Here is a 27,383-nt window from a genome sequence, read left to right on the forward strand (position 1 = left end):
GGGTCAACAACCCCATAAGTCTTGATAGGTCTTGAAATTTCCCTTAAGAACTATGTATTTTTAAGTATTAAGTTTTCCAATATGTAATATTCTTGGATTTTACATAAAAGTCACGGAAATGAAGTAGAAAATCCCCATCAAAATTAAAGGCAAACACTTGGTCCTGTCTGATATATTGACACATTTTTCCTCGCCACACCTCCATACCTTATTGTTGTGTTGTTGCTGATCTTCAGAAGTTTTCTGAGCTACACTTTCAGATTGCATCTCTACTTGCCGTCCTAGCTAGGCTGAATTTTTAAACATTTAGCAACTGTAAAGTACGTGTTCTTGGGTTTTCTCTTGGACTGGAGTTCCCCTTTCTGGGCCATGTAAGACATTTCTCTTTCTCTTTTTTTCTTCCCATGTTGGTCACTAGTTTTTTAGGCCATATTTTTAATTCCAGAAGGAGCTGGTAAATTTTGGCAGTGACATAGTGACAGTTAATTAAAAATAGATTTATCCTACAAATTTGTCTCATTTTACCTTTTGTATAAATGAATCATAAGCAAGGAATTTACTGTAAGCTGTGAATTGGAATTAGTTACGGTTTTTATACAGGAAAGTAAGGATAGTGGGAATGCTAATGTTGAAAATGTAACCTTGTGCTTTATGCTTTCTCAAAACTATAATTGTCGTTCTTTCTTGAATAAAGATTTATGGACTATACAATCTTTTAGACTGTACTTGGTAATGTAAAATATTATAACTTAAGCTGCTTGCATGCTTGTTGAAAGTGATTTTGCCTTACTACTAGATCATGCCTGCTTACTTTTTGTGCCTTACACATCTGGGAATAAATAATGAAAAGAAAAATGTTAATTACAGTAGGTTTGATAAAATTAAATGTAAAAGTAATATATAAAACATTAAAATGTTCAGACTTTCAAATTTTTCTTTAATTATGCAGTAGTTTAGTTTGGCTCATATTTGTTTTGTCTTTTACTTTGAAAAAATTTCAAGCCTACAAAAAAATTTGTGTTAATATACTATGTACTCCTATAAACCTTTTGCTTAAATTCATCAATTGTTACTTTGTGCCAAATTTGCAATCTCTCTCTGGGAACTATTATTATAATTAGTATTTCTTAAACTATAAAAATCTTTTGGTTGCCAGAACAGGACACTTTCTGATCTCAGTCATTTTGGATCATCACATGGAAGTTATGAAAACTTAAAGAAAATTTCTGATTCTAAACCATCTAACAAAAGGACCAAAAGCATCTATACACCATTAGAATCACAATACATAGAAATGAAGCAGCAGCAAAAAGATGCAATTTTGTGTGTGGAATGTGGTTATAAGTATAGATTCTTTGGGGAAGATGCAGAGGTAAGTTGTTTTTTCAAACTTTCATGTTTTTTTTTGTTCAGCCTTAAATATTTTCCACTATTTTTATTTCATTTCCGACCTTATGAAAAGAAAAAGTGAATGTAATCAATTACCCTTTAAAAATACTGTCATTTAAAGTAAAAACAAAATAAACGCTAACAAAATCGGTGGGTGCTAGACTTGTCGGGAAGGAGGTGAGGAGTCCCTGTTGGAATGTCGGTGCTTATTCTCTGTGGTGTTAGCTCAGCGCCTTTCATCCATCAAAGTTGATTGGATTAATCAGTTAGTGAACCATAATCATGTAAGTATCTCTGTTTCCTAATGAAGGCTAAAGCAAGAAAAATAATTTGAAATGTAAGTAAGTTCCTCTGCTTACCCTAAATTTATAAATTTTTAGAGCCAGGAACATTCTTAAGTCTTAGTGGGAGAGCACATTAACTCTCCCAGCCACTGACAGAAGTCTTAGGTTGGGTTTGTGTTTAATTTTGGTTATTTGATGTAGGCCTAAGTTAAGAAGGATAGAAGTGAATTTGAGCATTTAAGGACAAGTTTAGGGCAAGAATGGCCGATAATGCTTTATTGGATTCCCAGACGACTGTGATCATTCCATAGTTTTAGGCCTGGTTGGATTTCATTATCCGAGAGTGATGAGGTGGCACATATGATGCCTCATGGATGAGAAGTGAAGACTTTGTCAACTTCTTTTCCTTCAGTTTCTGAAATCCTGTTGTGGCAGGAAAATGGTGTTTTCTAGTTCAGACGGCATTATGCTGTGTTCTGTGTTATGAAGTTAGACTTTGAAACAGCCTGTTTCCTGAGGACAGGAACCACTATGTGGTTGGCATCCTGTAGGTGAAATGGTGAAAAGGAATGCTGCTCTTTCCCCTTCTCTCCAGGTCAAATATAAAGTTAGTCTTGACCACAGTAAAGGCTGATGTTTCCTGCTCTCTTGGAATGAGAGTTCCTTGGCTCTAGTGAGCCATCTCTGAGCTATAGTGCTTTCTAGAAGACAGGGAGTCAGGTGATACTGCCTGGTTTTGCATTCCTATCACTCATTCACTCATGAATTAGCTAACTGGACCAGGGAGTTCTCTCCTCACTTCCTCAAAGATGCCCTTTGTTCAAGTAGGTTCGTAATTTATATATACATAGCCTGTAGCTACTCCTAATTTTTAGTTATTTGCATGTGCTGTCTAACAAATTCTTACTTTATTACAGTTTCATGCTCTCTGAATTGTAGTCCTTATTCAGGAAGAGGTCAGCCCTTTAAAGTTTTGATAGAGTTAAAGACATAGAAGACCTGTTGTATTTTTCTGAGTCGTTTGTAGATATAGATGTTGGCCCCAAAGTTAGGCCATGGGAACTGCCAAAAATAGATTAAACCTTAGGTTTTTACACAGGGAATGAATTTTAAACTTTTTATTGACATATCATACAAATAGAGAAGGACACAAATCCTAAGTGTATATACCCTGATGAATTTTTAACAAAGCGAACGAACACTACTCAAGGGATCTTGAATATAAGTGTATTGATATTCTCTTTTTTATTTTTTTAGATTGCAGCCCGGGAGCTCAATATTTATTGCCATTTAGATCACAACTTTATGACAGCAAGCATACCTGCTCACAGACTGTTTGTTCACGTACGCCGCCTTGTGGCAAAGGGATATAAGGTCAGTTTTGACTTCTCTTCCAGAGAATGAAAACGTGCTTTTTAAGGTGGTAGGCTCTAATCGGTTTTGGAATTGGGCGTTTTAGAGAAATGAGAGTATGTTATAATTATTAGAATTATATCTTCGTTAGATACTTAGGGTGAATTTTTTAAAAAACTGTGGTAAATGTTTCAGAATTAATCTTTTAAAATCTCAAAAAATTTTTTTTTTAATTTTCCGTCATATTGGTATTTAATTTTTCTTTCTTTTGTTGAAGGTAGGAGTTGTGAAGCAAACTGAAACAGCAGCATTAAAGGCCATTGGAGACAACAAAAGTTCACTCTTTTCCCGGAAATTGACTGCTCTTTATACGAAATCCACACTTATTGGAGAAGATATCTTTTTGAAAAGGAATGTTTTTCTTAAATTTCAAATATTTATTTTAAATAACATTTTTTCAAAACTGGTTTTTGAGTGGATACCTTTTTAGTGAGATGAGGTGGAATGGTTACTTTGACTTTTGATTAGTGTATTATTAAAGAGGGAAGGGTTAGTAATGGCTAGAAAGAAGCATTTTTAAAATTCTGTAGTAAAATTCATCATACTTTAAGAGCAAGAAAAAAGAGAGCCTGATAAAAGATGATGGCAGCTTAGTAACTAAGTACCTAACCACTGCCCAGACCTATGTGGGCAGTGGTTAGGTACTTAGGGCCTATAAAGCTCCTCCAGGTTTTCCTAAGACAAGACCTAAAAAGTAACTTTTTAACTTCAAAATGAGAAAAGAAAACTACAAAGTTAGCACACAGTTAACTGCTTATAAAACAGTAGTAGGGCATCTTCATTAATTGTTAGCTTCATAAAAATTTTATTATTTTTCAAAAATGGAATATAGATGAAGCTTTCTCACTGTAAGAATCCTCAGTGTGCACAGTGATTGATCCCACATTTATGTTCATTCATAAATTCATTGAGTTACTTGAAGCAAAATGATTTCAATAGCCATGTCATAAAATTCTGTCAATTTATTAAAACCAAATATTTATATATCAAATGAGATAAAAATGTATTTTAAAATATGTACTATGGGATGAGATCAGGTCTCTTGGAATAAAAAGCTGTAGGGATAAGATCTTAAATGATGCTATGTGAAAGTAATATTTCTGTTAGTTTATTACAAAACTGCTTTTTTAGAGACATGCTTAGCTTCTACCCAAATTAGGAAGACTATTCTGTTCTGTTAATGTCATGATTAGGGAACACTTATCACTCAATGTGGACCCCACACCATTAATAGCTCTGTAAGAATCTAGTAATGTTATTGTTTCTTTTGCCTGAACTAGAGTCTCTTATTCAAAGCCTACTCCTAAAATAGTATTCTCCTCTGCTTCTCTTTTGCTTCGGCTATAGCTCTACTGATGCCCAAAGTGGATGTTCCTAGACTGACTGCATCCAAAATCAGCATTGCTCTCTGAGAATTTAATTAATGGGCTCACTACACACACACACTTCTGTTTTTTGGTTTTCTTTTCTCACATCTTAAATTTTTTTCTCTTTTTTGCTATTTCTGAGAGCTGTTAGGCACTTTAAAGGAGGGAAGTAATTTACACTAATTTAGTGTATTCATGCTCTGACTTATGGGATTAAACAGGATTCTTAAGGATTCAAGTCTTGGCATCATCCAAGGGTGTAAAGAGGGTTAACATTTGGGTTTACATAAAGTCTGAGGTGTTCTCTTAGGCCCTTTGGAAGTGAGGAGATAGTTGTCTGTCCTCATGAGCCTTATATCTTAGGGACTATGGTGCGTGTAACTATGATCAGAATCAGAAGAACGAATGCTGTGTGGAAGATCTTTTCTTAGAGCAAAAATGCCTGGAAAAATAAACCATTTTAAAGGAGAAATCAGTTAATATTAATGAGGATGTAACATATTTTTCTTTAATAATTACTACATGTGAATCCTTTAGTCAAGCTGGATGATGCTGCAAATGTTGATGAGATAATGACTGATACTTCTACCAGCTATCTTCTGTGTATCTGTGAAAATAAGGAGAATCTTAAGGAAAAAAAAAAGGGGAGCATTTTCATTGGAATCGTGGTAAGTACTTTGTAAGTGAAGAACAAATGATAGTCGTTCATGGTATCTCGAAATAATGAGCAGTTGTGGATGGTTTTTAATGAGAATATCTGATGAAGTGTGCCTTCAAGTACTTGTACTAGAAAACAAGTGTTTTCCTCATAATTTTATGTTAAATCACTAGTTCCAGTTTTCTTATATGGCTGCTTGGCGCTCCAGATAGTTTCTGCCCAGTTCTAGGAGTCTACGGTTGAAGACAGACATAGTGACAGGCATGGATGTGGACCATATACAAATAGCAGAATAAAACACCAAGCCAAAACATGCATGGATAGCAAAGTGTTTTACAAGTTACCTTTAGGTATTTGAAATTAAATGATTATGGGATTGTCGTGTATAGATTTGGAGGAAAGGATAGTTGAGGGAAGATAGGCCAATATAAAACTTCATATTTAATATTATGAATATTTACAGTCTAATGGATATATGTAATTTGTGAATCATAGTTTTATTAATCTTGCCTTCTGGCAATTTGTGAATAAATTTGCCCGTTTATAGACCTACCCGGACTCTGCTGAACATCTTAGACTTTTTCCAACCCTTCAGAAGTGTTAGACTCCTTTGTTCTGTTGTAGGTTAAGCAAAAGTAGAACTCCTTGCCTGAGTGATAACTAACTCTCTTTGTTTTTTCTAATTTTGCAATCAGCTACAATATTAACAAAAATTCCTATAGCCCAAATGTCTCCAAATTACCTTTTAATACCTTATTCTGGCTGCGTAACTCTGTGCTAACTTGACATTTGCTTAACCAATAAGCCTTTCTCTCAGGGAGTTAGCATTACTATTGGGTGACTCTAAATGACTTTTTTATCCTTGAGAAGCATTTTTTTTTTTTTTATCTAGGCACAGGCAGTGATCTTTTTACAAATAGTAAGGTTATTTGCTTTTAAGCTTTAACATATGTAATGTGCTATTTTATATTTACCGGAAACTCAGTCTAAAGGACAGAGTTGAAAAGTAGAGAATTCCTGCTTTAGTGCTTTCAGAAATGCCTTCTGGCCTACTGTCAGAGTTAACTGATGTATGAACTGGGATGCGAGAAAAATGAGAAATGATAGTTTGCCTCTCTAACATTTTCTTGGGACCTGTCCTTGACCTCGGTGACCACTTTTGGGTTGATGATGTCCAGAGCTCTGGCACCAGGCCACACCTCTCTTCTGAGCTCTAGGCTCCTGCATCCAACTTTTTATTGGACAAAACACTAAAAACTTGCCCTAATATCTCGAATTCAGTGTGGCTGCAATGGATTTCTTCTTTCTTTCAATTCTGTTCTTGCCTGTATTTTCCCCCATTGTAATGAGTGTCAGATGTTCCCCAGTCACTACCTAGGAGTTGTCTTTTGGGTATTAATCATCTGAAATCAAAGGCTTTGCTGTTGTAATACCACTGCGATCAGAGCCTCTACCTTCAGTCTGGACAATGCAGTTTTACACAGACTGACTTTGGGTTTTTCAGTATCATATCACACAGAATAATAGATGTTGCAGGTGTTAAAATACGGACCATTTCTCTGATTTAATACAGAGGAGAATTTGGCTAATAAATTTGTTCCTTGAGCTTCTGTAAATAGCTTTTGTAAATGTTTGGTTTGTAAATTGGGAAATAAACATATATGTGTACTAATGTACTTATAGTCCAGCTATCCGGGTGCTACAGAAGGCCTCGGCTAGAATTGAGGTGCTTCAACCAAAAATGAAGGATTTAAAAAAATTACAAAATGCATAAAACAAAATACATAATTATAGTGTGTGACACAACTACTCAGGTCAGGAAATACAACACTGTCTACTGAAAGGCCCCTTCCTTCTGCAGGTAATTCTTTCCCCTTACATATTTTTTACAACATTGTTCACTATTTTCCTTATGCTGTACTTTATATCTCCATGACTATTTTGTATCTCTCCATTTGTACTTAATCTTTGTCCTTTTTCACTGTCCCCCCAATCTCCCTCCTGTCTAGTAGTCCTCAAAATATCCTCTGTATCTATGAGTTTGTTTCCATTTTTGTTGTTGTTAGTTTTGTTCTTTAGATTTCACATGTACATGAAATCATGTGGCATTTGTCTTTATCTGACTTGACTTCATTCAGCACAATACCCTCGAGGTCCATCAAGGCAATATCTTTTTCCATCCCTTTCCTTTTAGTCTGTGTGTGTCTTTTAATCTGAAGTGAGTTTCTTCTAGGCAGCCTCTTTATAGTTTGGTTGTAGCACTTAATTCTTTTCCATTTGAGGTACTCATTGATAGATATGTAATTATTACCATTCTTTATTCATGTTTTTGATACATGTTTTTTCTTCTTAAAGAAGTCCCTCCAATATTTCCTGTAATATTGGCTTGATGTCGATGAATTCCTTTAGCTTATTTTTGTCTGGAAAGCTCTTTACCTGTCCTTTAACTCTAAATGATAGCTTTGCTGGATGAAGTATCTTGGTTGTAGATCTTGGGTTTTCATCACTTTAGCTCTTTTGTGCCAAGCCCTTCTGTCCTGCAAAGTTTCTTTTGAGAAGCCAGCTGCCAGTCTTAGGGTGCCCCCCTGTAGGTAATTAATTGCTTTTCTCTTGCTGTTTGTATGTAATTTTTTGAATCTTTCTTTTTTTTGTTTACAAACTACTATTTGTATAAGATTTGTTTACATGTGTTAACGTAGTTCTTTTGTTGTCACTTTGTGATCTTTTCTTTTGACATATGTGTGGGTTCTTTCTAGTTTTTGGTTGTATGAAGAATGCTGCTATAAACCTTTTTGTGTATGTTCTTCTGGTATATATGTCTTCTGGTATACATCCTAGTACCTCAAGAATTTATACCTAGGGGAGGAATTGCTGAGTTACAGTGTATGGATGTTTTCAACTTTCCTAGAAAATACCAGACTGTTTTCAGAAAAGGCTGTGTCAGTTGTCTTTCCATCAACAACTTATGAGTGCAGGGATTGGTTATTTGTTCTCCTGTTAGCTAATACAGTCTGTAACTAGCCTCATGCATTTCTTAAGCATCTGTAGTAGATAAGAATGTGGTCTGTGGAGCCAGACTTCATGAATCTAGGTTCTGCCACTTTATTGCCCCGTGACCTTGGGTAAATTATCTAACAGCTTTTTTTTTTTTTTTTTTAAACCACTTTCAAACCATGATCTTTTCCAGTTTATCTTTGATATTATTGTCTTGGGGTGATAGAGGGTGGCTTTTAGTAATTACGGTTATTTCCCTGGATAGACTGTCTGCCTTTGGTTCATTCAGAGTTTGTTATATTTATTTTTGCAAAAATTATACTTCTTATTAATTAACTTAATGTAATGAAATGGTAATTTACTACTATTACGGCTAGGTTACTAGGAATATATCACTTATTTTAGTGATGACAACTGCTATTTGTGTAGTTCTTTATAGTTTACAAAGCATTCATGTTTGTTTTCTGATTTAACCATTTTAATAACCCTATGAGGGAAGTAGGCTGATTTATTCCCACTTAGAGAAGTGGAAACCGAAGGTTTGGTGACTTGTCACAGTCACTCCATCAGACCTGTTAGATCCAGGGCTTGGACTCCGTATCCCTCGAAAATCCTATCTAGCATAGTTTAGATTTTGGTGAATCTGACTTCTTATTAAGAGTTTTGGAAAGCAGACAGGTTTTCAAACCTTAGAAATGGAGTACAAATGAATGTATCATCTTTGCTGTTCTTTGCTATTTCCATGTTTATCTATGCTGTGTCATAGTTATAATTGGGAAAGAATATTTTCTGTGACATTATATTTTTGTTTGTTTTCAGGGAGTGCAGCCTGCCACAGGTGAGGTTGTTTTTGATAGTTTCCAGGACTCTGCTTCCCGTTCAGAACTAGAAACTCGGATATTGAGCTTGCAGCCGGTGGAGCTGCTGCTTCCATCACACTTGTCAGAGCAAACAGAGATGCTCATCCACAGAGCCACAGCTGTTAGGTAAGTTGGCACATCACTGGAGAATAATGTTAATTCTGAAACTTAAATTTAATTCCCAAACCGATACTTGTTAAAGTTGTTAAAAATTTTTTACTTATGAAAATATTTCAACGGTAAGTAATAGTGGAAATTTCAAAAAAGAAAAACAGAACTATGCATACTATCATCTTAATGTGGGATTTAGAAGTTGATCTTTTTAAAGGGGTTTAGTGATATTATTTGCTAATTAATCTTCAATTTCTGGAGATAATTTAGAGTTCATTTCTTAGAAAGTTTATATAATTTTGAAAATGCTTTCTCTGTGCTGTAAGTTTCAATTTGTGGCTATGTTCATGAGTTTTATTTATTAGATCCAAGGTCACACGTGTTATTTATTAGGTAGTGTGCTAGGCACTGTGGCATTTGGAGGAAGAACATGTGGCTGTGGTCTATGTCTGGCAGAGTTTATAATCCAACAGGAGAGGCAGATGACTACATACCTACCTGGATTCAGAGAGCATGATGCATTAGGTGACGAGCATGAAGGCGCCTCGTTGGGAAGATTGTATACCGCCACCGGGAGGAGTGTAGTGGGAGAAGAGACTGGGGCTCTAGTGAAGAAGACTTTATATATTGAGGAATTTGGGCTTTAGACTACACTGGCGAGCCCCATAAAGCTTTTCATTTAGTAGATTGTTGACAAATCAGTTAGAAAATCAAACTAATTGATTAAGTGAAGTTCTGTGTTTTTTAGTTCTGAGAGTTAAGAATGTTCCTTTTTCATTTGACTCGAACGTCTTTCAAAGAAGTTTTTATAATATATTTTTCTTGATTATAATGCTAGTCTATGTTTATTTCAGAAAATTTGGGAGTTACCAAAAAAAAGATAAAAATAAGTCAAATCCTATAACCCAGAGATAATTACTGTTAAATATTTTGGTATATTATTTTCATGTATGTATATTACGGTTTTTTTGTTTATGAACTTGATTCATGTTACAAAATTAGTTTTATATCTTGTTTTTTTTTTAATTTAAAATTTTCCGTATTTTTTTTTTTACTTTATTATGGAAAATTTCAAACATATATAAAATTACACAGAATAGTGTAGTGAACCCCCGTGAATCTATCAGCTAGCTGCAACATTTCTCAACTGAGCCAATCTCATTTCATCCATACCCCTATTCTCTCTTTCCTTGGAGTATTTAATTGAAACAAGTTCTGGAGAACATCATTTTATCTGCTAACATTTCCGTAGGTACTCATGAAAACCAAATGACAGTCATCTGAATGGATCATAATTTATTCATTCCTCTTTTGTTATGTTGCATTCATTTTTTTCAGTATTATAAATATTGCTGTGACGAATGTCCAAGCATAGATATATTTGTGTATGTTTCTGATTATTTCTTTAAGTTACATTCCCAAAAGTGGAATTACTGGGTCAGAGGGTATTAAATATTTTGATATAGTAATATCAAATTATACTTCTACAACTATAGTATAGAAGAGTTGTTTGAACCCTTGCTAACATTAGGGGCGATGATTTAAATAATCTCTGCCAATTGGATAGAAGAAAAATTCTGCAACAAGTTCCCTTATTTTGTTTTTAATCCTTTTCTGACTGTGAGTTCAAACTTGAATAATTAAAAATTATGCAGTAGACTATTAAGGGGTAATATCAAGTTTTTAGCTCTCTCAAAGAGCTAAAAGTTAAAATCTCAAAAATTTTTAGTCTTCTAGAACTTAATTTCTGGTATTTCAGATCTTTGGTTTTGTTCATTTTTCTTTATAACTGAGGGGTTATTTGCTTAACTCAGATATACACTTGACCCTTGAACAACTCAGGGATTAGGGGCACTGACACCCATCCCCTGGCAGTCGAACATCTGTGCTATAACTTGGCTCCCCCGGAATTTAACCACAATAGGTTAAGTTTTTGTATCTGTGGGGAATTGGTTCCAGGACCCCCCGCGGTTACCAAAATCCATGGATGCTCATGTCTCTTATATAAAATTGTGTAGAATAATGCATACAGTCAGCCTTCCTCATCCTCAGATTCCCAACCTTGGATTGAAAATATTGCTTTCAATCCTGTTTTGGTTGAATCCATTTGTGTGAAATCTGTAGATATAGAAGCCAACTGTATTTATTGAAAAAAATCTCATGTATAAGGGGACTTGTGCAGTTCAAACCCATGTTCAAGGGTCAAGTGTAATTAAAAGATTAAAGTTGATTAGTGAATCAACACTTTCATTTCTGACCTGCTTATTTTTATAAAACAAGGCAAAAATTCAATGCAATCTCAAAACATTCCACAAAGATATCTCCAAAACTGAATTATTTGGCAGCATTGACTGGTGATATTCCTATATGTTTATTTATCAAATGAGATTTAAAAGCCATTTAGCATACCAAAGATAGCTCGGGTGTCATATGTGGGTTTTACAAATTCTATGGATGCCTTTGTCTTGTTCTAATGTGCATTTTTTTGATTATCATTGACAGTTTTAATTTTTCTTGTTTACTGACCACATGTAATTTTTATTTTATTTGCAAATTGGACTCAGCAAAGTCAAAATTTAATCCACATTTCTGTGGAATGTCTAAAGCTAGTCAATATCTATGGGCAGAATGGAGTAGGGGAGATTCAGAAGTCAAGCGGTCAAGTAGTGTGGCTCCTGTGACACAGAGTTTGGGTTGGAGAATTGGCTCTTTCCAATGTGTGACTTTGGATAAATTACTCAACTGTGTTGTCCTTCAATTTCCTTATCTTTAAAATAGGAATAATAAGAATGTCTACTTCATAGGATTGTTGTGAGGATTAAATACATTAATATAGGTGAAGTGCTTGAAACAGTGCCTAGCGTAGAAAGTTCTCTATAGCGGAATTCTTCTTCCTATCAGTCATTCTCTCTTTTAATACTGCCTCTCTCCTATTCCCTTCTGGAAATCCTATCAAAAGTATGTTGGACCTTCTTATTCTATTCTCTGTGCAAAGCCCTTTACGGTGTCATCTCCCACCTACAGCTGTTTGTCATATTGTTTTTGACCCTTCGGGATTTCCTTGTTTTTTGTTGTTGTTGTTGTTGTTGTTGTTGTTGTTTGACTCTTAAACGTTTTTGATTATATTTTAATTCACTATTTGTATGTGCTTTCAGTAGACTGAACCAATTAAGCCCTCCATGCTTATGGTAGCATTCCATTAGTTTTACACTTAGAAAGATCTCTCTCCATTCTGAAAATACTTCAATAATCATCTATATTTTGTTTTAGTCAATTTGTTTTTCTGTTAAAATTTAATTTTTAGCATTCAACTTTTAATTTACTTTGTATTACTTTGCTTGATTATGAGAGGTGTGGTCCTACCTTAATTTACCCCTAAATGCTAGTGGGTCCATTTTAGCATCCATAAAGCTTAGCCTTTATCAACCTGAGATACAAATTCCAGCCTTATTAAAAAAGAAAAGAAAAAAAAATCAGCAACAGAAATAGAGAATGCATTTAATTAGGCATGAACAGCATAGCTTGCCAAAATTCTGTTCCCTATTTACTACCAGTAAACAATATAGCATTGGATTTTCAAGGAGAAAAGTTTTGTTTTTGATGTTATCTTCTTGTCTGTTTTAAACAGAGTCTTGTGTCTTAGACTTAGAATCCCTTCTTTTTCTTCTGCTGTAAACCTGAAGGTAAAAGCAGCAATTTTTGTCAGTTATTGGTTGCTATTTTATTAATATTGAAGGATTAATAAAGCTATGTGAAAAAAAGCAGAAGAATGGCTTGGAGAAAGAATACGCATTTTAAAGTACATCACTTTTTTTTGTTGTTGTTATTGTTAGCTTTGACCACAAGGGGTCTCTAAAGGATTTTATATATTCTGTGGATTACAATTTAAAGACTACTGAAACCTCACATTTACATTTATTTCTCAAGGTATAGACTTATTTACATTGTATCTAAGGTAATTTATAATAACTGTTATTCAAAGATGGTACTAAAGTTTTTATTTCTAAATAATGAGAAACTATCAATTTTTTTTAATTATCTTTTTTTATTTAAATGTGCTTATAAGATTTCAGTGTGAATCTTAGGAAATTAGTCTTATTATCTTGATTGTTACCTTTCCCTTTTGTCTTGAGAATATATAGAGAGAAACATTGCAGAAAAAAATGTGGCCCAATCTCTCACACATGCTAGCAAAGTTCCCTTTGAAAAGATCGACTTCTAAAGTCCTACATTAAGGTGATATTATGTGTAATTCTACTTTTTTTTTTTTAATTTCTATTGCTACTTTTGAAATATATTTTATTTATTTATTTATTATTTTTTTAGGCGAGGCAACCCTTGGTTGACCTCACAGATTGCAAGAACTTTGTCAGTTTACAATCCCTTATTTTTTATTCTTTACACCTACAGCACCTGGTCTTCCTAGGTGGTCGCCCATCCAAGGACTAACCAGGCCCGACCCTGCTTAGACAGGACCGGGCTTGTTCAGGGTGGCATGGCCGTAGCTGAAATATTTTTATAAGTAAAAACTTTTTAACAACTTTAATAAGTACTAGTTTGGGAATTAAGTCTAAGTTTCAGAATGTTGTCATGATCACGAAGTCATACTACCTTCTCATGAAGCGTGTCCTTCCTTGCTTATAAAAAAAGTTAAGTATTAAAGTTAAAAATCAAAAGTACTTAAAGGAAACTCAATACCAAGTGAATTCAGAGGGCCCAGAGAAGGGCATAAATCATGAGCAGAGTCCTAAGTTGAAAAAGGAATGACCCGGGAGCCAGAGTTGGTTCATAAGTGGGTTATATAGGTAGAGCCAAGTTGTACCTAGTTTACTTACCTGATGGAAGTCTAAGTGGTTCACAAATAAATATTTTTTACTTTTATAGTTAAATATTTACTTAAAGTATACTAAAAACATGCAATTACTGAATCAAACCTGTGATTTCATCAATTTTGATGGCATGGAAAGAACCTTAAGTTGTTATTTGAGTTAAAAAATGTGGGTTGATTTAATAAAAACTATTGGGTTGTAGTAGCAATGTGCTTGTTAATGTGGCAGTTTTTTGAAGGTGGAAGAGGAGTGACCTAAGGGAGATGTGTTAGAGCACCTTTTAAGTGCAAAACATGTCGCATTTATCTTCTTGTCATTTTGATTTTGTATGTGTGTTCGAAATAAATCCAACATAAATGGGACCATTGCTTGAAAAAAAAAAATCTAAACTCGTTTTCGAGAAATACACGATGAATTTGAGGCCTAGAAATGGCTCCTAAACTCCCTGAGGATGGTTTGCTTTACATTTTTCATAATAGCTCACCTTTCTAATTAAGGAATTTTATTCTTCAAGTTTATTAATTTTGATAGCTAGCAGTAAATTTTAATTGATTATTCTTTTCTTATCCCTAAAATATGTCTGTATTGATGTTTCCAGTAGGTTCTCAACTTACTGACATATCCTCTGAGTTACATATTATCATACATTCATTTATTCTTAAAAAAATTTACTGGGAGCTTGCTCTGTGCCAAGTTCATTACTAGATGGTGAAGATATAAAAATGAACAAGATTGCTACCTTCCAGATTCTTACAGTCTAAGGGGTAGTCGTCATGGAAGTAAACAGTTGTGAGGAAAGTGCTGATTGTTAGGGTCTTATAGAGTGACTGGTACCATTAGAACATCAACCTTTGCCTGAAGGAATTAGGTGAGGCTTCCCAGAGGAGTATGCCAGAATTGAGACTTGAAGAATGGCAGGAGGGCAGAGGGAGGTGTGAAGAGTATGGTCTTCTTAGCAGAAACTCATTTGATTGGCTGCCCTGCCAGGGTGAGCATGAAAAGTAATTGAAAGCGAAGTGAAAAGAATTAAGGATGAAACAGTAGAGACAAAGCAATATTAAGGAAGGGTTGGATAAAAAGTTTGCTGTGAAAAAGACTGAGAAGAGATGACTGGTGGTAGAAACTGTGTCATAATGATCTTTTGTGTCCCCAGCAGCTATCATAGTAGCTCACATATAGTAGGTACTTAATAAATGCTTGATGAATGAATGATTAAACAAGTGACTTTTGGAATAAGGAGAATAATGGTTATTTCCTACACTTGTTTTTCTTAGGAAAATGATTTGGGTTTTATAAATATAGAGAGATTGTTGTAGTAGCTGGAAATTTCTACATATAACTTATAATAAATGTATATTTAAATGGTATGGATATAGCCAACTCATTGACTTCTTTTGGAAAGACCATATTAATTCCCTCTTTCCCCTCATTGTTTTTATTCTTCAAAAACTAAAAAAAGTCACTTTAAAGTAGTTGTTTAAGGATCCTAACATTTCCATGGACATTATTCTATGGTAAATATTAATGGAATCTACAAAGTTGAGTTATCCTGGACAAAGACTTAAGTAACTATTTTAAAGATTGATATTGATGATGACAAGATCTCAGCCTTATCTCTGGCACTTGAAACCTTTTCTGGTATGGTGTTCATAGGAAATCTTTTTTTTTTTTCTTTCTTTCTATTCTGTCTTTCTCATCATCGTCCTCATTCCTTGTTTCTAGAGTAGATGGTAAACACAAAGTTGACTCCTATGTCATTCTGTTTCATAATTTTTATTATGTAATAGTTTCACTTCGCAATTTGAAAATTTAGAATTAAAAAGTGATTGTGATAGTAGCGATATAAGTAGCAGATATAAATCTCATACACAGTAGGAAAATGTTTGTCTCTAGAAAAACATATAAAGAGAAAGTCATCTTAATAATAAAAATTTGTTTTATATTGAGTACCTTTAAAAAAATATGTTAATTCCTTCTGTGCTAGAAATGCCATTGTATTTTCAGTAGTTTTCTTGGAACCAATAGTTTTTAATATATCTAGTTAGCACTTTTAATAGGCGTGCTTAACACATATATATGAAAATCCAGATTTTTAAACGTGATAATAGGTGATAGTTGTTCTGTAAGAGATGTGGGGTTTATCTAAGTAAGGAACCTCTTCATGCATTTCCTTTAGTGTAACTCTGCAGGAGTATCTCTTCTTGAACAGCATAAATGGGGTGTACATATGATGGGTTTATTAATAGTAGTTGAATAGGAAGAAATAGCATTTGAGGAGTCTAGAAGAGTGACCTTACTGATTATTACAGATTACCCCCAAGGCAGGGCCAGACTACTCGAAAAAGAGAAAGTTTGGAAGCAGTCGTGTAAGATGTGCAGAATTGTTTTACTACTAATACTTTTGTAAATAAATACACCTGTACATTTGGGGTTGAAGATTTAATTGCTTAAAATCTCTTAATTAACTAAAATATTTTATCCCAAAGTTATAAAATCTCTGAGGCAAAGCCTGCTAGATCCCAAGCCCTATTTGATGCCAGTAAGTCCACCTTCTGCTATCACTAGGATATAAACTAATGGCAAAATAAAATATAAGAATCTCTTCAATTGAACTCTTAATGCAGGTAGCCTCTGTCCTTAGAATCTCTTCAGTTATTTGTTTTTCTCTCTTTCCCTCTTCATAGTTTGAAGAGAGATTACTTTCACTTTCTTCCTTTCTAGCAAGGTTTCCTTTCACTGTCTACCTTAAACCAGAAACTTCAGGCTAGTTTTTTTCAGAGCTCCTATAGGCATCTTATCTTTGAACCTTTCTGGATTTAGACATATCCATTAATCTTTTCAATGACTCTATCCTGTCAAACCTCCTGCTGAGGGGAGAATACTTACTGATTTCCATTCTTTTTCTTGATTATTCTGATATATTCTCTTATTTCTTATGTTCAGGCCAAGAATTTTTTTCTCTCTCTCATCTTCTTTTTGTGGGTTCTTTTTAGCCAGTAGCCCAAGTCTTGATCTCTAGTGTAATAAAAGTCTGTGAAGTCCTGGTATGTTTTTTCTCCTTTACCATTTTTTTCCCTCTCTCCCTTTTACTCCTTACCTTCGTTACTCCCTTTCACCCTTGCCTTCTTTAAGAAAAGCACCTGTCTAGTATTTGATTTAATATATAATTTGATTTAATATACATAAGACTGAACTCGATGATGATGTTTCTCCAGGTTTGTTTGGGAGCACCTCACACCCCAGCAGTTCCCAAAACTGGCAAGTTCCTAGAACTCTTTCCCTTGGTGTCATCATGGACTCTTCCTTATACTTTCTACCTTTAGCTCTGACCAGCTCCTCTTGGCCAGGCTGAGCTGGGAGTGGACGTGTGCCCTAATCACACATGATGGTGTACTACATGGTGGTGTACTAGATTGCCCCCAACCCTATAAAAAGGCTGGTAGAAGAATGCATGAGTGGACCTGCATGCCTTTCCTGCTGGCCACGCTGGACCACAACCACACCACTGGATTAATCCCTTACCTGGTGGAGCCACTGAGATCACGTGAATGCTAAGTATCAGATGACATCTTTAAGATGGTCTGTGTTCAGCCAGGGAGGCCTGCACCTGACCCATCAGGGCACCTTTTGAACTGTGGTCACAAGTCATTAGTGGATTATGAAAACAGTTTTATGGGTTTCAATGATCACTTTTTAAAAAAATGGATAGAGTAGTATAGAGTCAAAGATAAATGAGTGCTTTGTATGTAATAAGCTAAGCATTGTTTTACAAAACTTTGTTTTTCCATTTACTGTATACCCTAATCCTATCTTTAACCCAAGAAAAAGTTTTTTAAAGAGTGACAAATTGACTTCTAGGCATTCCTGTTAACAATAAATCAAACGATGTATACAGATAACGTGCTGAGTAATGTTTCGCTTTCCATTCAGCTGCACAAGCACTCACTGTACAGTTACCATGCATCTTACTGAGGTGAAGAGATTCATCCATGAGCTTTACCTGTTAAGGGCTTCCAGTCTTTTCGGAGAACCTGCTCACGAAGAAATCACTCCAAAACAAAGAAGATTGATACAGTGTGTGATAGGAAAGCAGACTGAATCTAAGAGAGTACATGAGAGAGAAAGAATAATTCTGTCTAGAGCAGCCCTACTCAGTAGAAATGTAATGTAACCTAAATGTGAGTCATATGTAATTAAAAATTTTCTGGTAGCCACATTAAAAAAGTAAAAAGAAACAGGAAATTAATTTGAATAATACATTTTATTTAATTCAATATAGTAAAAATATTTCAACATGTAATTCTTTTACATTCTTTTTTAAAATTTATTTAAATTAGTTTCAAGTATACAGTACATTGGTTAGACAGCTATGTTGTTCATATTTTACATTCTTTTTTATAGACTAAGTTTTCAGAATTTAGTGTATATTTTACATTTACAGCATCTCTCAGTCTGATTAGCTACATTTCAAGTGCTCAGTAACTACAGGTGATTAACAGCTACTGTATTAGACAATGCAGCATAGTAGAGTGTAGGGGAGCTTCATGCAAGAGAGAGCCTAGAAGGATAAGTAATGCATAACTAGACAGGTGTTGGGAAAATACATTCTATAATGAGAGAAAACTTTAAACAAAGGCGAAATAAGAATTTATAAAAAATAGTTAATGAAGCTCTTGCTATATACCAGCTGTATTCTATGACCATTTCTCCTATTAACTCATGTAATTTTCTCAACCTTTTGAAGTATTTACTATTATTATATAGTTAGACATTTTTGTAAATGAGGAAACAGGCACAGGTAGTCAAGTAGCGTGGATGTGTGTGTCTATCTTTATCATAGGCAGAATGATGCCTCCCCAAAATATCCATGTCTCAACAATCCCTGGAATCTGTAAATAGGTAAATGGCAAGGGAGAATTAAGGTTGCAGATGGAATTAAGGTTGCTACTCTGATGACTTTGAGATAGGGAGAGTACCCTGGATTACCCAGGTGGGCCCAATTAGTCACGAAAATCTTTTCTATGTGGAAGAGGAGGAAGAAGAGGTCAGAGTGGTGCATTGTGAGTGTTTGACCTACCAACATTGGCTTTGATATGGAGGAAGAAGCCACAAGCCAAGGAATATAGACTGCCTCTAGAAATTGGGAAAGACAGTGAACCAAAGTCTCCAGAAAGGAACTCAGCCCTGCTCACACCTTGAGTTTAGCCCAGTGAGACCAATTTCAGAATTCTGACCTATAGAACTATAAGGTAATATGTATTGTTTTAAGCCACTAAGTTTGTAGTAATTTGTTAACCATAGCAAAGACAAAGGAAGAGTAATACACTGTCTATATGTGTGGATACTGGGTCATGATGCAAAATGTTTTTCTTAATGTGAGTTGTGGCTTTAAAAAACTTTTTGTTAATCAGTAGCTATTTACTGGAATTAGGTCAGACCACTGCCTCTCTTCCAGTGCCCTTTTCCTCATTTTTCAAAGTAGCTGAAAAATGACAGGCGTTTAATACTATGTAAATAGACATAACTTTTTTTGCAAATAGAATTGTAAATACTAATTGTGGTTCTGACTGAAATATTGGGAGTTTGGAAGTACTTGATAAAGGAATTACTGCCCCTTTTAAGTCTGAGAAATTTCTAGTTGCTAAATCAGGGTATCATTTATGTTTGAATTACATTATAGGTAAGTATACTTTACAGTCTTTTATGTAACTCTTAACTATCAACCCCCACATATCACAAAGTTTACTTGTGGGTGATTAAATTGAGTAAGACAAGAGACTGCCCACCCATACAGAATAAAATCCTGTTTCTTCTACTTGTCAGGGAACAGTGGGAACAGCTTGGCCTGCAGGTTGATTGTCATATTCTGCCTCCTTCCCACCTACTTATTGTACAGAGAGACACAGAGCTTAGCCTCTCATTACATTCTGTCATTTTTCTGGGGCTCCAGAGGAAAGGGCTTCCTTAGGTTATTTCCAAGGTTCTGTGCTTCTGGGAGACAAACTTCCATCTTCCTTCCTGCTTGCATATTTCCTTACACTTTATCTTCTCTACTAACAATGCATAGATTTTACTTCAGGGACATGTGTCTTATTTACTCCTGTCATTATCTTATATACTAAAATACTGCCTTTGTCAAAGTGCTCTGCAAACACATAGATTTAAAAGTGGTTTTTTAAAACTACAGACCTAAGTTAAATATTGGCTCAGTGTAGAAAACAGTGCTGAAATTCAGTAGTCCCTAGGGGTTGTGATGATGTGAAGTATTTGTGGGTGTCTTTTTTCTTAACCTCGAAAGTGGAAAACCTGTGCTTTTCCTGCTTGGTGCTGCCTGTGCTCCACGTGTTTAGTGAGTGCAGCCTCATCTTCCAGAATTTTCTTTGTGGCTTAGGGAATCTATATGATTTTCCTGCTTTTGTTCTCAGACGTTCTAGGGCAAGCTGATTACTCTAAACTGATTATAGGTATTTTTTTTTTTTGGCTAGTAAGCAATCCTTACCTATAACAACCAGAATTTAGACACGAGATGGTAATTTTGTTTTACAGAGAGATTTTTGCTTGCAGACTTTTATGTATTTCCAATTCTAATCTTATTTGATGTATTTAAAAAACAAGTTATGCAAAAAGGTTTAAAAATGATCCATTTTACAGAAGTTTGATTCGCAAACCATTGCTTGTGTAAAGTAACATATTCAAGACCAGAAGTATGGCCCACTTTCTCCCGCCTACTCTCTTGTTCCTCACTCTGGGCTCTAGCTACACCAGACTAATTGCCACGCTCTAAAGGTGTTATGCACGATGAGAGATGGCACAGAACTTTGGTGTGAGTACAGTATGGGGCTAGACATCCTGTGGACTTTAACCTCTCTGTGGCTCAATTTCCTTGTTCAAAAAAGAAATGTATCGTAATAGAACTATTTCATAGAGTTGTAGTTAATACATGTAATAGGCGTAGAACAGTGCCTGGAACATAATAAATGCTCAGTTATTAGGTCTTATTTTTCATTTCTCATTTGTTTTTTACCATTTGTAAGCTATTCTTACATTGTGCAGAATGTTTTCTCCATCTAAATATTGTGCAGTATGTTTTCTCCATTTTAAAATATTCTCTATCCTAACAATCTTATTGCTTTTATGATGCTGCCCTACAAATTTTAGTTCTGGTTCTAACCTTAGCTAAATGTTGGAATCACCTGTGGATATTAAATACTGATGCCTGCGATTTTGGTCTGTGCTGGAGCTGGCTTGCAGTGGTTTGTGAGGATAGAATTTTCTATCAGGTTGTTAAAGCTTTGATAGTTTAAAATCAGCCATGGTCAGAATATTTAGGACTAAAATTGCAGATAATATAGATTTTTTTTTTTTATTTGCCATTTACCTCAGCATTCATCTCGGTCTTCTTCATACTCTCCTGATTTGTTTATAAGCATCTCCAAATAGATGTTGAGCCTTTATTGTGGTACATTATTTTGCTAGGGCTGCTGTAGCAGAGTACGTACATGAGGTGGCTTAAAAAACGTATTTATTGTTTCACAGTTCTGAAGCTAAAAGTCCAAAATTAAGGTGTCAGCAGAGTTGGATCCTTCTAAGGGCTGTGTGGGAAGGATCTGTTCCAAGTCTCTCTCCTTGGCTTGTAAACAGCCATCTTCTTTCTATGTCTCTTCATATCATCTTCCTTCTATCTGCGTCTCTGTGTCCAAATTTTACGTTTTTATAAGGACACCAGTCATGTTGGACTAGGTCTCGCCCTAATGACCTTACTTTAACCTGACTACCTCTCTAAAGCTCCCGTCTCCAAATATGGTCACAACCTAATGTACTGGAGGTTAGGACTTCCACAAATGAACTTTAGGGGGACACAGTTCAATGCATTTCAGCACAATTCAATTTCACTTTATCCATTTGTCCCTGTGTAGTACTTTGCACAGCAAATATTTGTTGATTGAATTAAAAAGGAAGCACCAGTTAGCTGGTGTGTTATTTGTGTATTATTTTTAATTCATTGTACTGTGAATTTCAGATAGTCAATTTGTTGATTTTTTTTAAAAGCAGTGCTTTCTTGGGATAATATTAGACTTAGTATTTATAGAGAAAACGTTAGGAAGATTAGTTTTTTTAGGTTGTCTGAGGCAGGCATGGGCTTGTTAATGAACTCAAAAGGCGTATGATCTGAGTGAAATGATCTTGATTTTGTTTATTGCTGAGAAAATGCTTTTAATCATGCATGAAAAAAATGTTTCAGATGCATTTCCACTGATCATATTTTAATGCTGATTGTCCTCTTTAGGATTACATAAGTCTTTGGTGTTCTCGTAAAAGTAAGGTTTCTTTTGCTTTTTCTCAAAGGCAAGTATGTCAGGTAATAATTTTGTGGTTTTGCAATTGAAAGAAATTTTTTGAACCACAGGAAGCATAAATTATTTTTTTAATTTACCTGTTTTAAGATGATTGTATCGTGTGTGTGTGTGTACACATATATACAACACAAGAGAAATTATATAGATAAAAATAGTGGATGACAAATATGATCATCTCAAAACATGTATATGGAATATACCTTTTGAAGTTAATTGAGATACTTCGAATGAGATACTTCCCTACAACATTGTTTTTTTGCTGAATAAATACTGAAATAAAATCTTACTCCCCAGAATGTGTTTGGAATACACATTTGCACAGGAATTTATTAGTCTAATTGTTCAGATATTTTTAATAGAAAAATTTCAGCTATAAATTATATGGCAAATATCGAAAGCTTTATTTTTCATTGACTTTGATCAAATATAATTTACATGCAATAAAATTTACACATTTTATCTGGATGAGTCAATTAATTTTGACAAATACATACATTAATATAACCACTACCCCATTTAAGAAGTAGAACATTTCCATCTTCCCCAGAAAGTTTCCTGTGCCTCTTTGCTGTCATTTTAGCCCCACCTCCAACTCCTACTCCAAGCAAATACTGATTTCTGTCACTATAGGATATTTCAGAGTCTTTTAGAATTTCACATGCGTAGAATCATTACGATATTTACTCTTTGGTGTCCAGCTCCTTTCAGCATAGTGATTATGAAGTTCGCCCTTACCAATGAGTATTATCAGTAGTTTGTTTATATTGTTCAGTGGTATTGCATTATACGAGTAGACCAAACTTTATCTATTCGCTTACTGAACATTTGGGTTTTTAGCTATTTTCAGTAGCATTTGTGTACTAGTCTTTTTATTGACATATGTTTTTATTTTGGGAAAATAGGAGTGGGATTGCTGGGCTGTATGGCTAAGTACATAGTTAACTGTGTAAGAATTGGCCAAACTAAGTTTTTCAAAAGCAGTTCCCCAGTGATGCACTTCCCCACCAGCAGACGAGGGGTGTAGTTGTTCCACATCTTTGCTACTCTTGGTATTGCCAGTCCTTTTATTTTTGTTTTTTATTTTATTTACGTTTTAAATCCTTTTTTATTTTTCAATTACAATCTTTTTAATTTTAGCCATTATTGTGAGTGTGAGGTGGTGTTTCATTCTGATTTTAACTTGCTTTTTCTTTGATGACCAGTGATGTTTTCATGTGCTTATTGGCTATTCCTATATCTTCTTTTGCCCTTTTAAAAAATTTGGTTGTTTGTTTGATTATTGAGCTGGTGAGTGGCAGAACTGGGATTCGATCCAGACTTCCTGGCTCCGAAGCACATGCTCTTAACCACTATGTCATATGATTTCTCAGGAGAAATGCATGAGGAAGCAACCATTCCCTCCCTTCACTTGCTTCTGGACTTCAGAAAGAGTAATGTTATAGCATATTTGACATTATTTTGGTTAATATTTCATGAACTTTTCTTTATAATATATGTTACAGTTTGTGTTTCTATCTCTGGCAGTAAAGTTTCTGACAAAAAGCATGTGTGCTTAAAAAAAGTGGCTTTATTTTTAACAGTATTACTTTACAAACCGCAGTCCCATGTGTCTAGTAGAAAGCACAGGCTTTCCTAGCATGTGATTATCCTTCTGGGAAAGCATCTTAGGGGAGGTGAGTCTTGGCCCACTTTTTAAATAAGAATGTGAGCACAGAGTTGGGGATATGGTATATGTAGATGGGTGGTAGAAAGATCCATGATTGTGATAGGTGAGATATTAAGAAAGGATGGAGGTTTTAAAATATTGTCACAGGGAGAATTCATCCTTAGAGAAGATTTCCAGGAGAGCTGGGAGGTCATGGCTACAGGCAGCCATGAATGGCTTCTCTAGGCCTTGGGCTTTCTGCCTCCGTTCCCTCCCCCTTCACATTTCTTTTCCTCTTTGGTTTCCCAGGTTTGAGCAGTCAGTATTCCTGACCTCATTGCAGAAAGAAGTACTTTCCTGTCGGGTTTGTAAGACAGATTAGAAATTTTTTGGTGGAGCTTTACCTTAAAAGGGTAATAACCACTGTAGAAGGAAAAGTAAAACCAAAAGTTTAGAAAAAGCTAGAGAAAGGTTTAGAAAGACGTGAATTTACCTAGTACAGACTTCTTTTATTAAGATACTTCCCATTTCTTAGTCTTTTGAACAGCCCAGCTGCCATGCGTGCTGGCCTTGATTACTTGCTGGGCCTTAGGGTTCTGTCTGAGGCCGCATGGGGTTCACACAGCGATGAGGAAGCTCAGTCCTCTCATTCCCAGATAGGCCTTTCCTCCAGGGGCATGTCCCGCTGTGGTTCTTTACTTCAGCTCTTTTTAATCCTCTAGGCACTCTGACCCTAAATTTGCTTTTGATTTCTCATTCCTAGTGATAACTTGCTAAAGTCCCTTCACCTCAGCTTGGTGGAGACGGTTGGAAAGGGGTTCCTTCCGGTCCCCAGAGTCTATGACTTGTATTCCGCCTGCCTGTTGGTTTGGTCTGAAGCAGATTCACCGGCTGAAATCAATTCGAGTCGTCCTCACCTTGGTTTGCTGTTGGCCACGTGTTCTTCAGTAGAGCTTCCCGTCTTTCTCAGAAGCTATCTGTGTGATTATGTCTACTTCTTTCTCTGGACAATAAAAGACTCCGTTTTATTTTTAAGAACCCCACACTTTCTAGTGAGTTCTCATTGAATATTTTAAAGCTGAAAATGAACATATTGGCTCATCTAGGTAAAGCCCTGGAAGGTAGGTTGAAATTCAGGCATGGCTAGATTTAGGGGCTCTTCTTTTTCTCTTCTCTTTGAGTTTGTCTTCCTCTCATGTTCTGCAAGGTAGCAGGTTGGGTCCAGCCACTGTCCTCCATCACTCCTCACTCATAACCTTCAAGGTTTAAGTACAGGAAAGTACATGAACATCTCCTGGGAGCTCCTGCATAGTTCTTGTAATCTATTCTTTCCTTTTCTTTCTCTTGTTCTTTTTAATAAACAATCTTAATTTTTGAATAAGTAGTATATTCCAGGGGCTCGAAAATCTAAAAGTATTATAAAAGGACAGGGGTAAAAAGTTTTTCTTCCAGTCTGCCCTTTTTATCATTACAGAGTACCTCTCTTTGTCTCATTTAATGCTTTTTGTTCTGAATTCTATCTTGCCCTATAATAAAATCTTGTCCCATTCTTTTTACATATTTGCATTTGCTTAGTATATCCATCTGGGCACTTTTTTTTCAGCCATCCTTTTATTTTTAGCCTTTCAGAATTACTTTAAGTTATGCTCCTGTTTGTAGCTTAGATTTTTTTTTTTTATTCTTTGTAATTCAAGCTGAGATAAACTTTCTTTTACTAGGCAAGTTTAGTGAATTTACATTTGTCAGTATGGCAGATGTATTTGATATTAGTTTGTTTATATAATTTTGTTTTCTATTTTTATATCTTTTAAAGAATCTTTCACTATGTAGTCTATTTTTCTTGCTGTTTTTATGAGATTATTCTGATATTTTTGTTCTAGTGGTTGTCTATATTTATTATTTCATATAAAGCCCTTAGTCTTCTAAGAAAGTGGTGATAGTTCCCTACTATAAGCAGTGATAAAATTAATTTCATATACTAATTCTAAAAAAAAGACATTGTAATTATGTTACATGGCCTCTTTTATTCAATCTAGACCTATCTTGCGTTCTATCCTCAGAGGAGAGAATTAATCATTCATCTAGGAAGATTGGAACTCAATCAGTATTATTATTATCACTAAGTACACTGTCAGAAGAGGCCTTGTGAGTTTTCCTAAAGTAGATTGTTAGCCTTTAACAAGGTTTTTTTGGTCTATAATAATTATAGTTTCCAAAGTCAACCTAAATCATTAAATTGGTAAGCTGCCACCTCTTTGGTCACCACTGAATGTTAGTTCAGAATCACTGTTGGTGGTCTGTTATTCAATACCAAAGAGTCACCAGTTTTATGTCCAAGTTGACATTAAGAGATACTGGGTATGAAGTTACCTTCTTTCTAGTATGGGCTTCACACTTGTTGGGAGTTTTATCACCATTTAGTTTTTCAAAAACAATATATTTGGCAACAGAGAGGCAGGTCACATCTGAAAAGATTTTTTAAACTTAGAAATCTTATATTCAAGCAGTGCAGCTTGGCAAACCTCATGTGATGACTGAGACTCATATCCTAATGGTTGTCCTCCCACCCAGCACAGAGGGGAGTCACGGGCATGGCCCAGGGAGGAGCACTGCTTCTGTTCAGCCTCCTCTCTGAGATTCTGGAGGCTTTGGCCCCGGCTGAAACAGCCCCTGTAGAGGTGGGAAATGGAAGTGTTTTCATAATTGTTGAGACCCAGGTCAATTATTTGACCATAGTTGACTTCCTTAATTTTTTTTGGTGAAAAGATATTTACTGACCTCTCTAATAGAACAGCTGCAACATAGACTGTCATTGGAGATTTACATTTCTATTTTGTATTCTAGTTCTATGATGACTGCCAGTATTGTTCATGTAGACTAGTGTTTTCAGTCTGCAGTTTGCCTGTGAATCACCTTGAAAACCTGTTAAAAATGAAAATACCTCCTTTCCCCTAACTTCCTGCAGAGTTCAGATTGAACACATTTGAGGTGTGGAATCTGTGCTTTTAGTGTGGGTTGCACGTGATTGTGATGTAGGTATTCCACAGACTACAATTTTAGGAAATCAAAATTTACAGTTCTGTGATTAATGTAGAAATTTACTAAAATCTAGTTTATTGTGGTTGGTTATTATTATTTATACGGTTTTTCGAGTAGACTTTTGTTTCAAAGGTATAGTGAATTGAATTTACTATAACCTTCTTCAATTTTTAAGAAATCTAGGAAAGCACGGGTATGAGATTTTAACACCAGCCAGTTTGTAAAAAAAAAATTTTTTTCGTGATGATATTTAATATACAGATTGCAGAATGGTGACTTTAACACTGTTGTAATACTTCCGTAAAAGCCTCAAGGATAACTGACTAGTCCATTTTTTATTAGATTTAATGGATTCCTAAATCCTTATCTGCTTATCAAACAAAACGTTAATTAGAACAGTAATTGAGTTGCCAGCTGCTTCTTGTGTTCACTCTAGC

At 35.1% G+C, this 27,383-nt stretch overlaps 1 protein-coding gene across 2 annotated transcripts in view; it reads left to right on the forward strand.

The window, feature by feature from the left end:
- The window catches only part of MSH3 (mutS homolog 3), a 124,198-nt gene that overhangs the window by 5,876 nt on the left and 90,939 nt on the right, over positions 1-27,383 (forward strand). For both annotated transcript variants that reach the window (XM_039874950.1, XM_039874952.1), the window contains 5 exons: positions 1,157-1,372; positions 2,931-3,047; positions 3,304-3,421; positions 4,976-5,121; positions 8,925-9,091. In XM_039874950.1, the coding sequence (XP_039730884.1) occupies positions 1,157-1,372; positions 2,931-3,047; positions 3,304-3,421; positions 4,976-5,121; positions 8,925-9,091 (764 nt within the window). The remainder of the gene's footprint in view (positions 1-1,156; positions 1,373-2,930; positions 3,048-3,303; positions 3,422-4,975; positions 5,122-8,924; positions 9,092-27,383) is intronic.

Source organism: Pteropus medius, unplaced genomic scaffold (genome assembly GCF_902729225.1).
Source record: "Pteropus medius unplaced genomic scaffold, Ma_sr-lr_union100, whole genome shotgun sequence".
Taxonomy (NCBI): Eukaryota; Metazoa; Chordata; class Mammalia; order Chiroptera; family Pteropodidae; genus Pteropus; species Pteropus medius.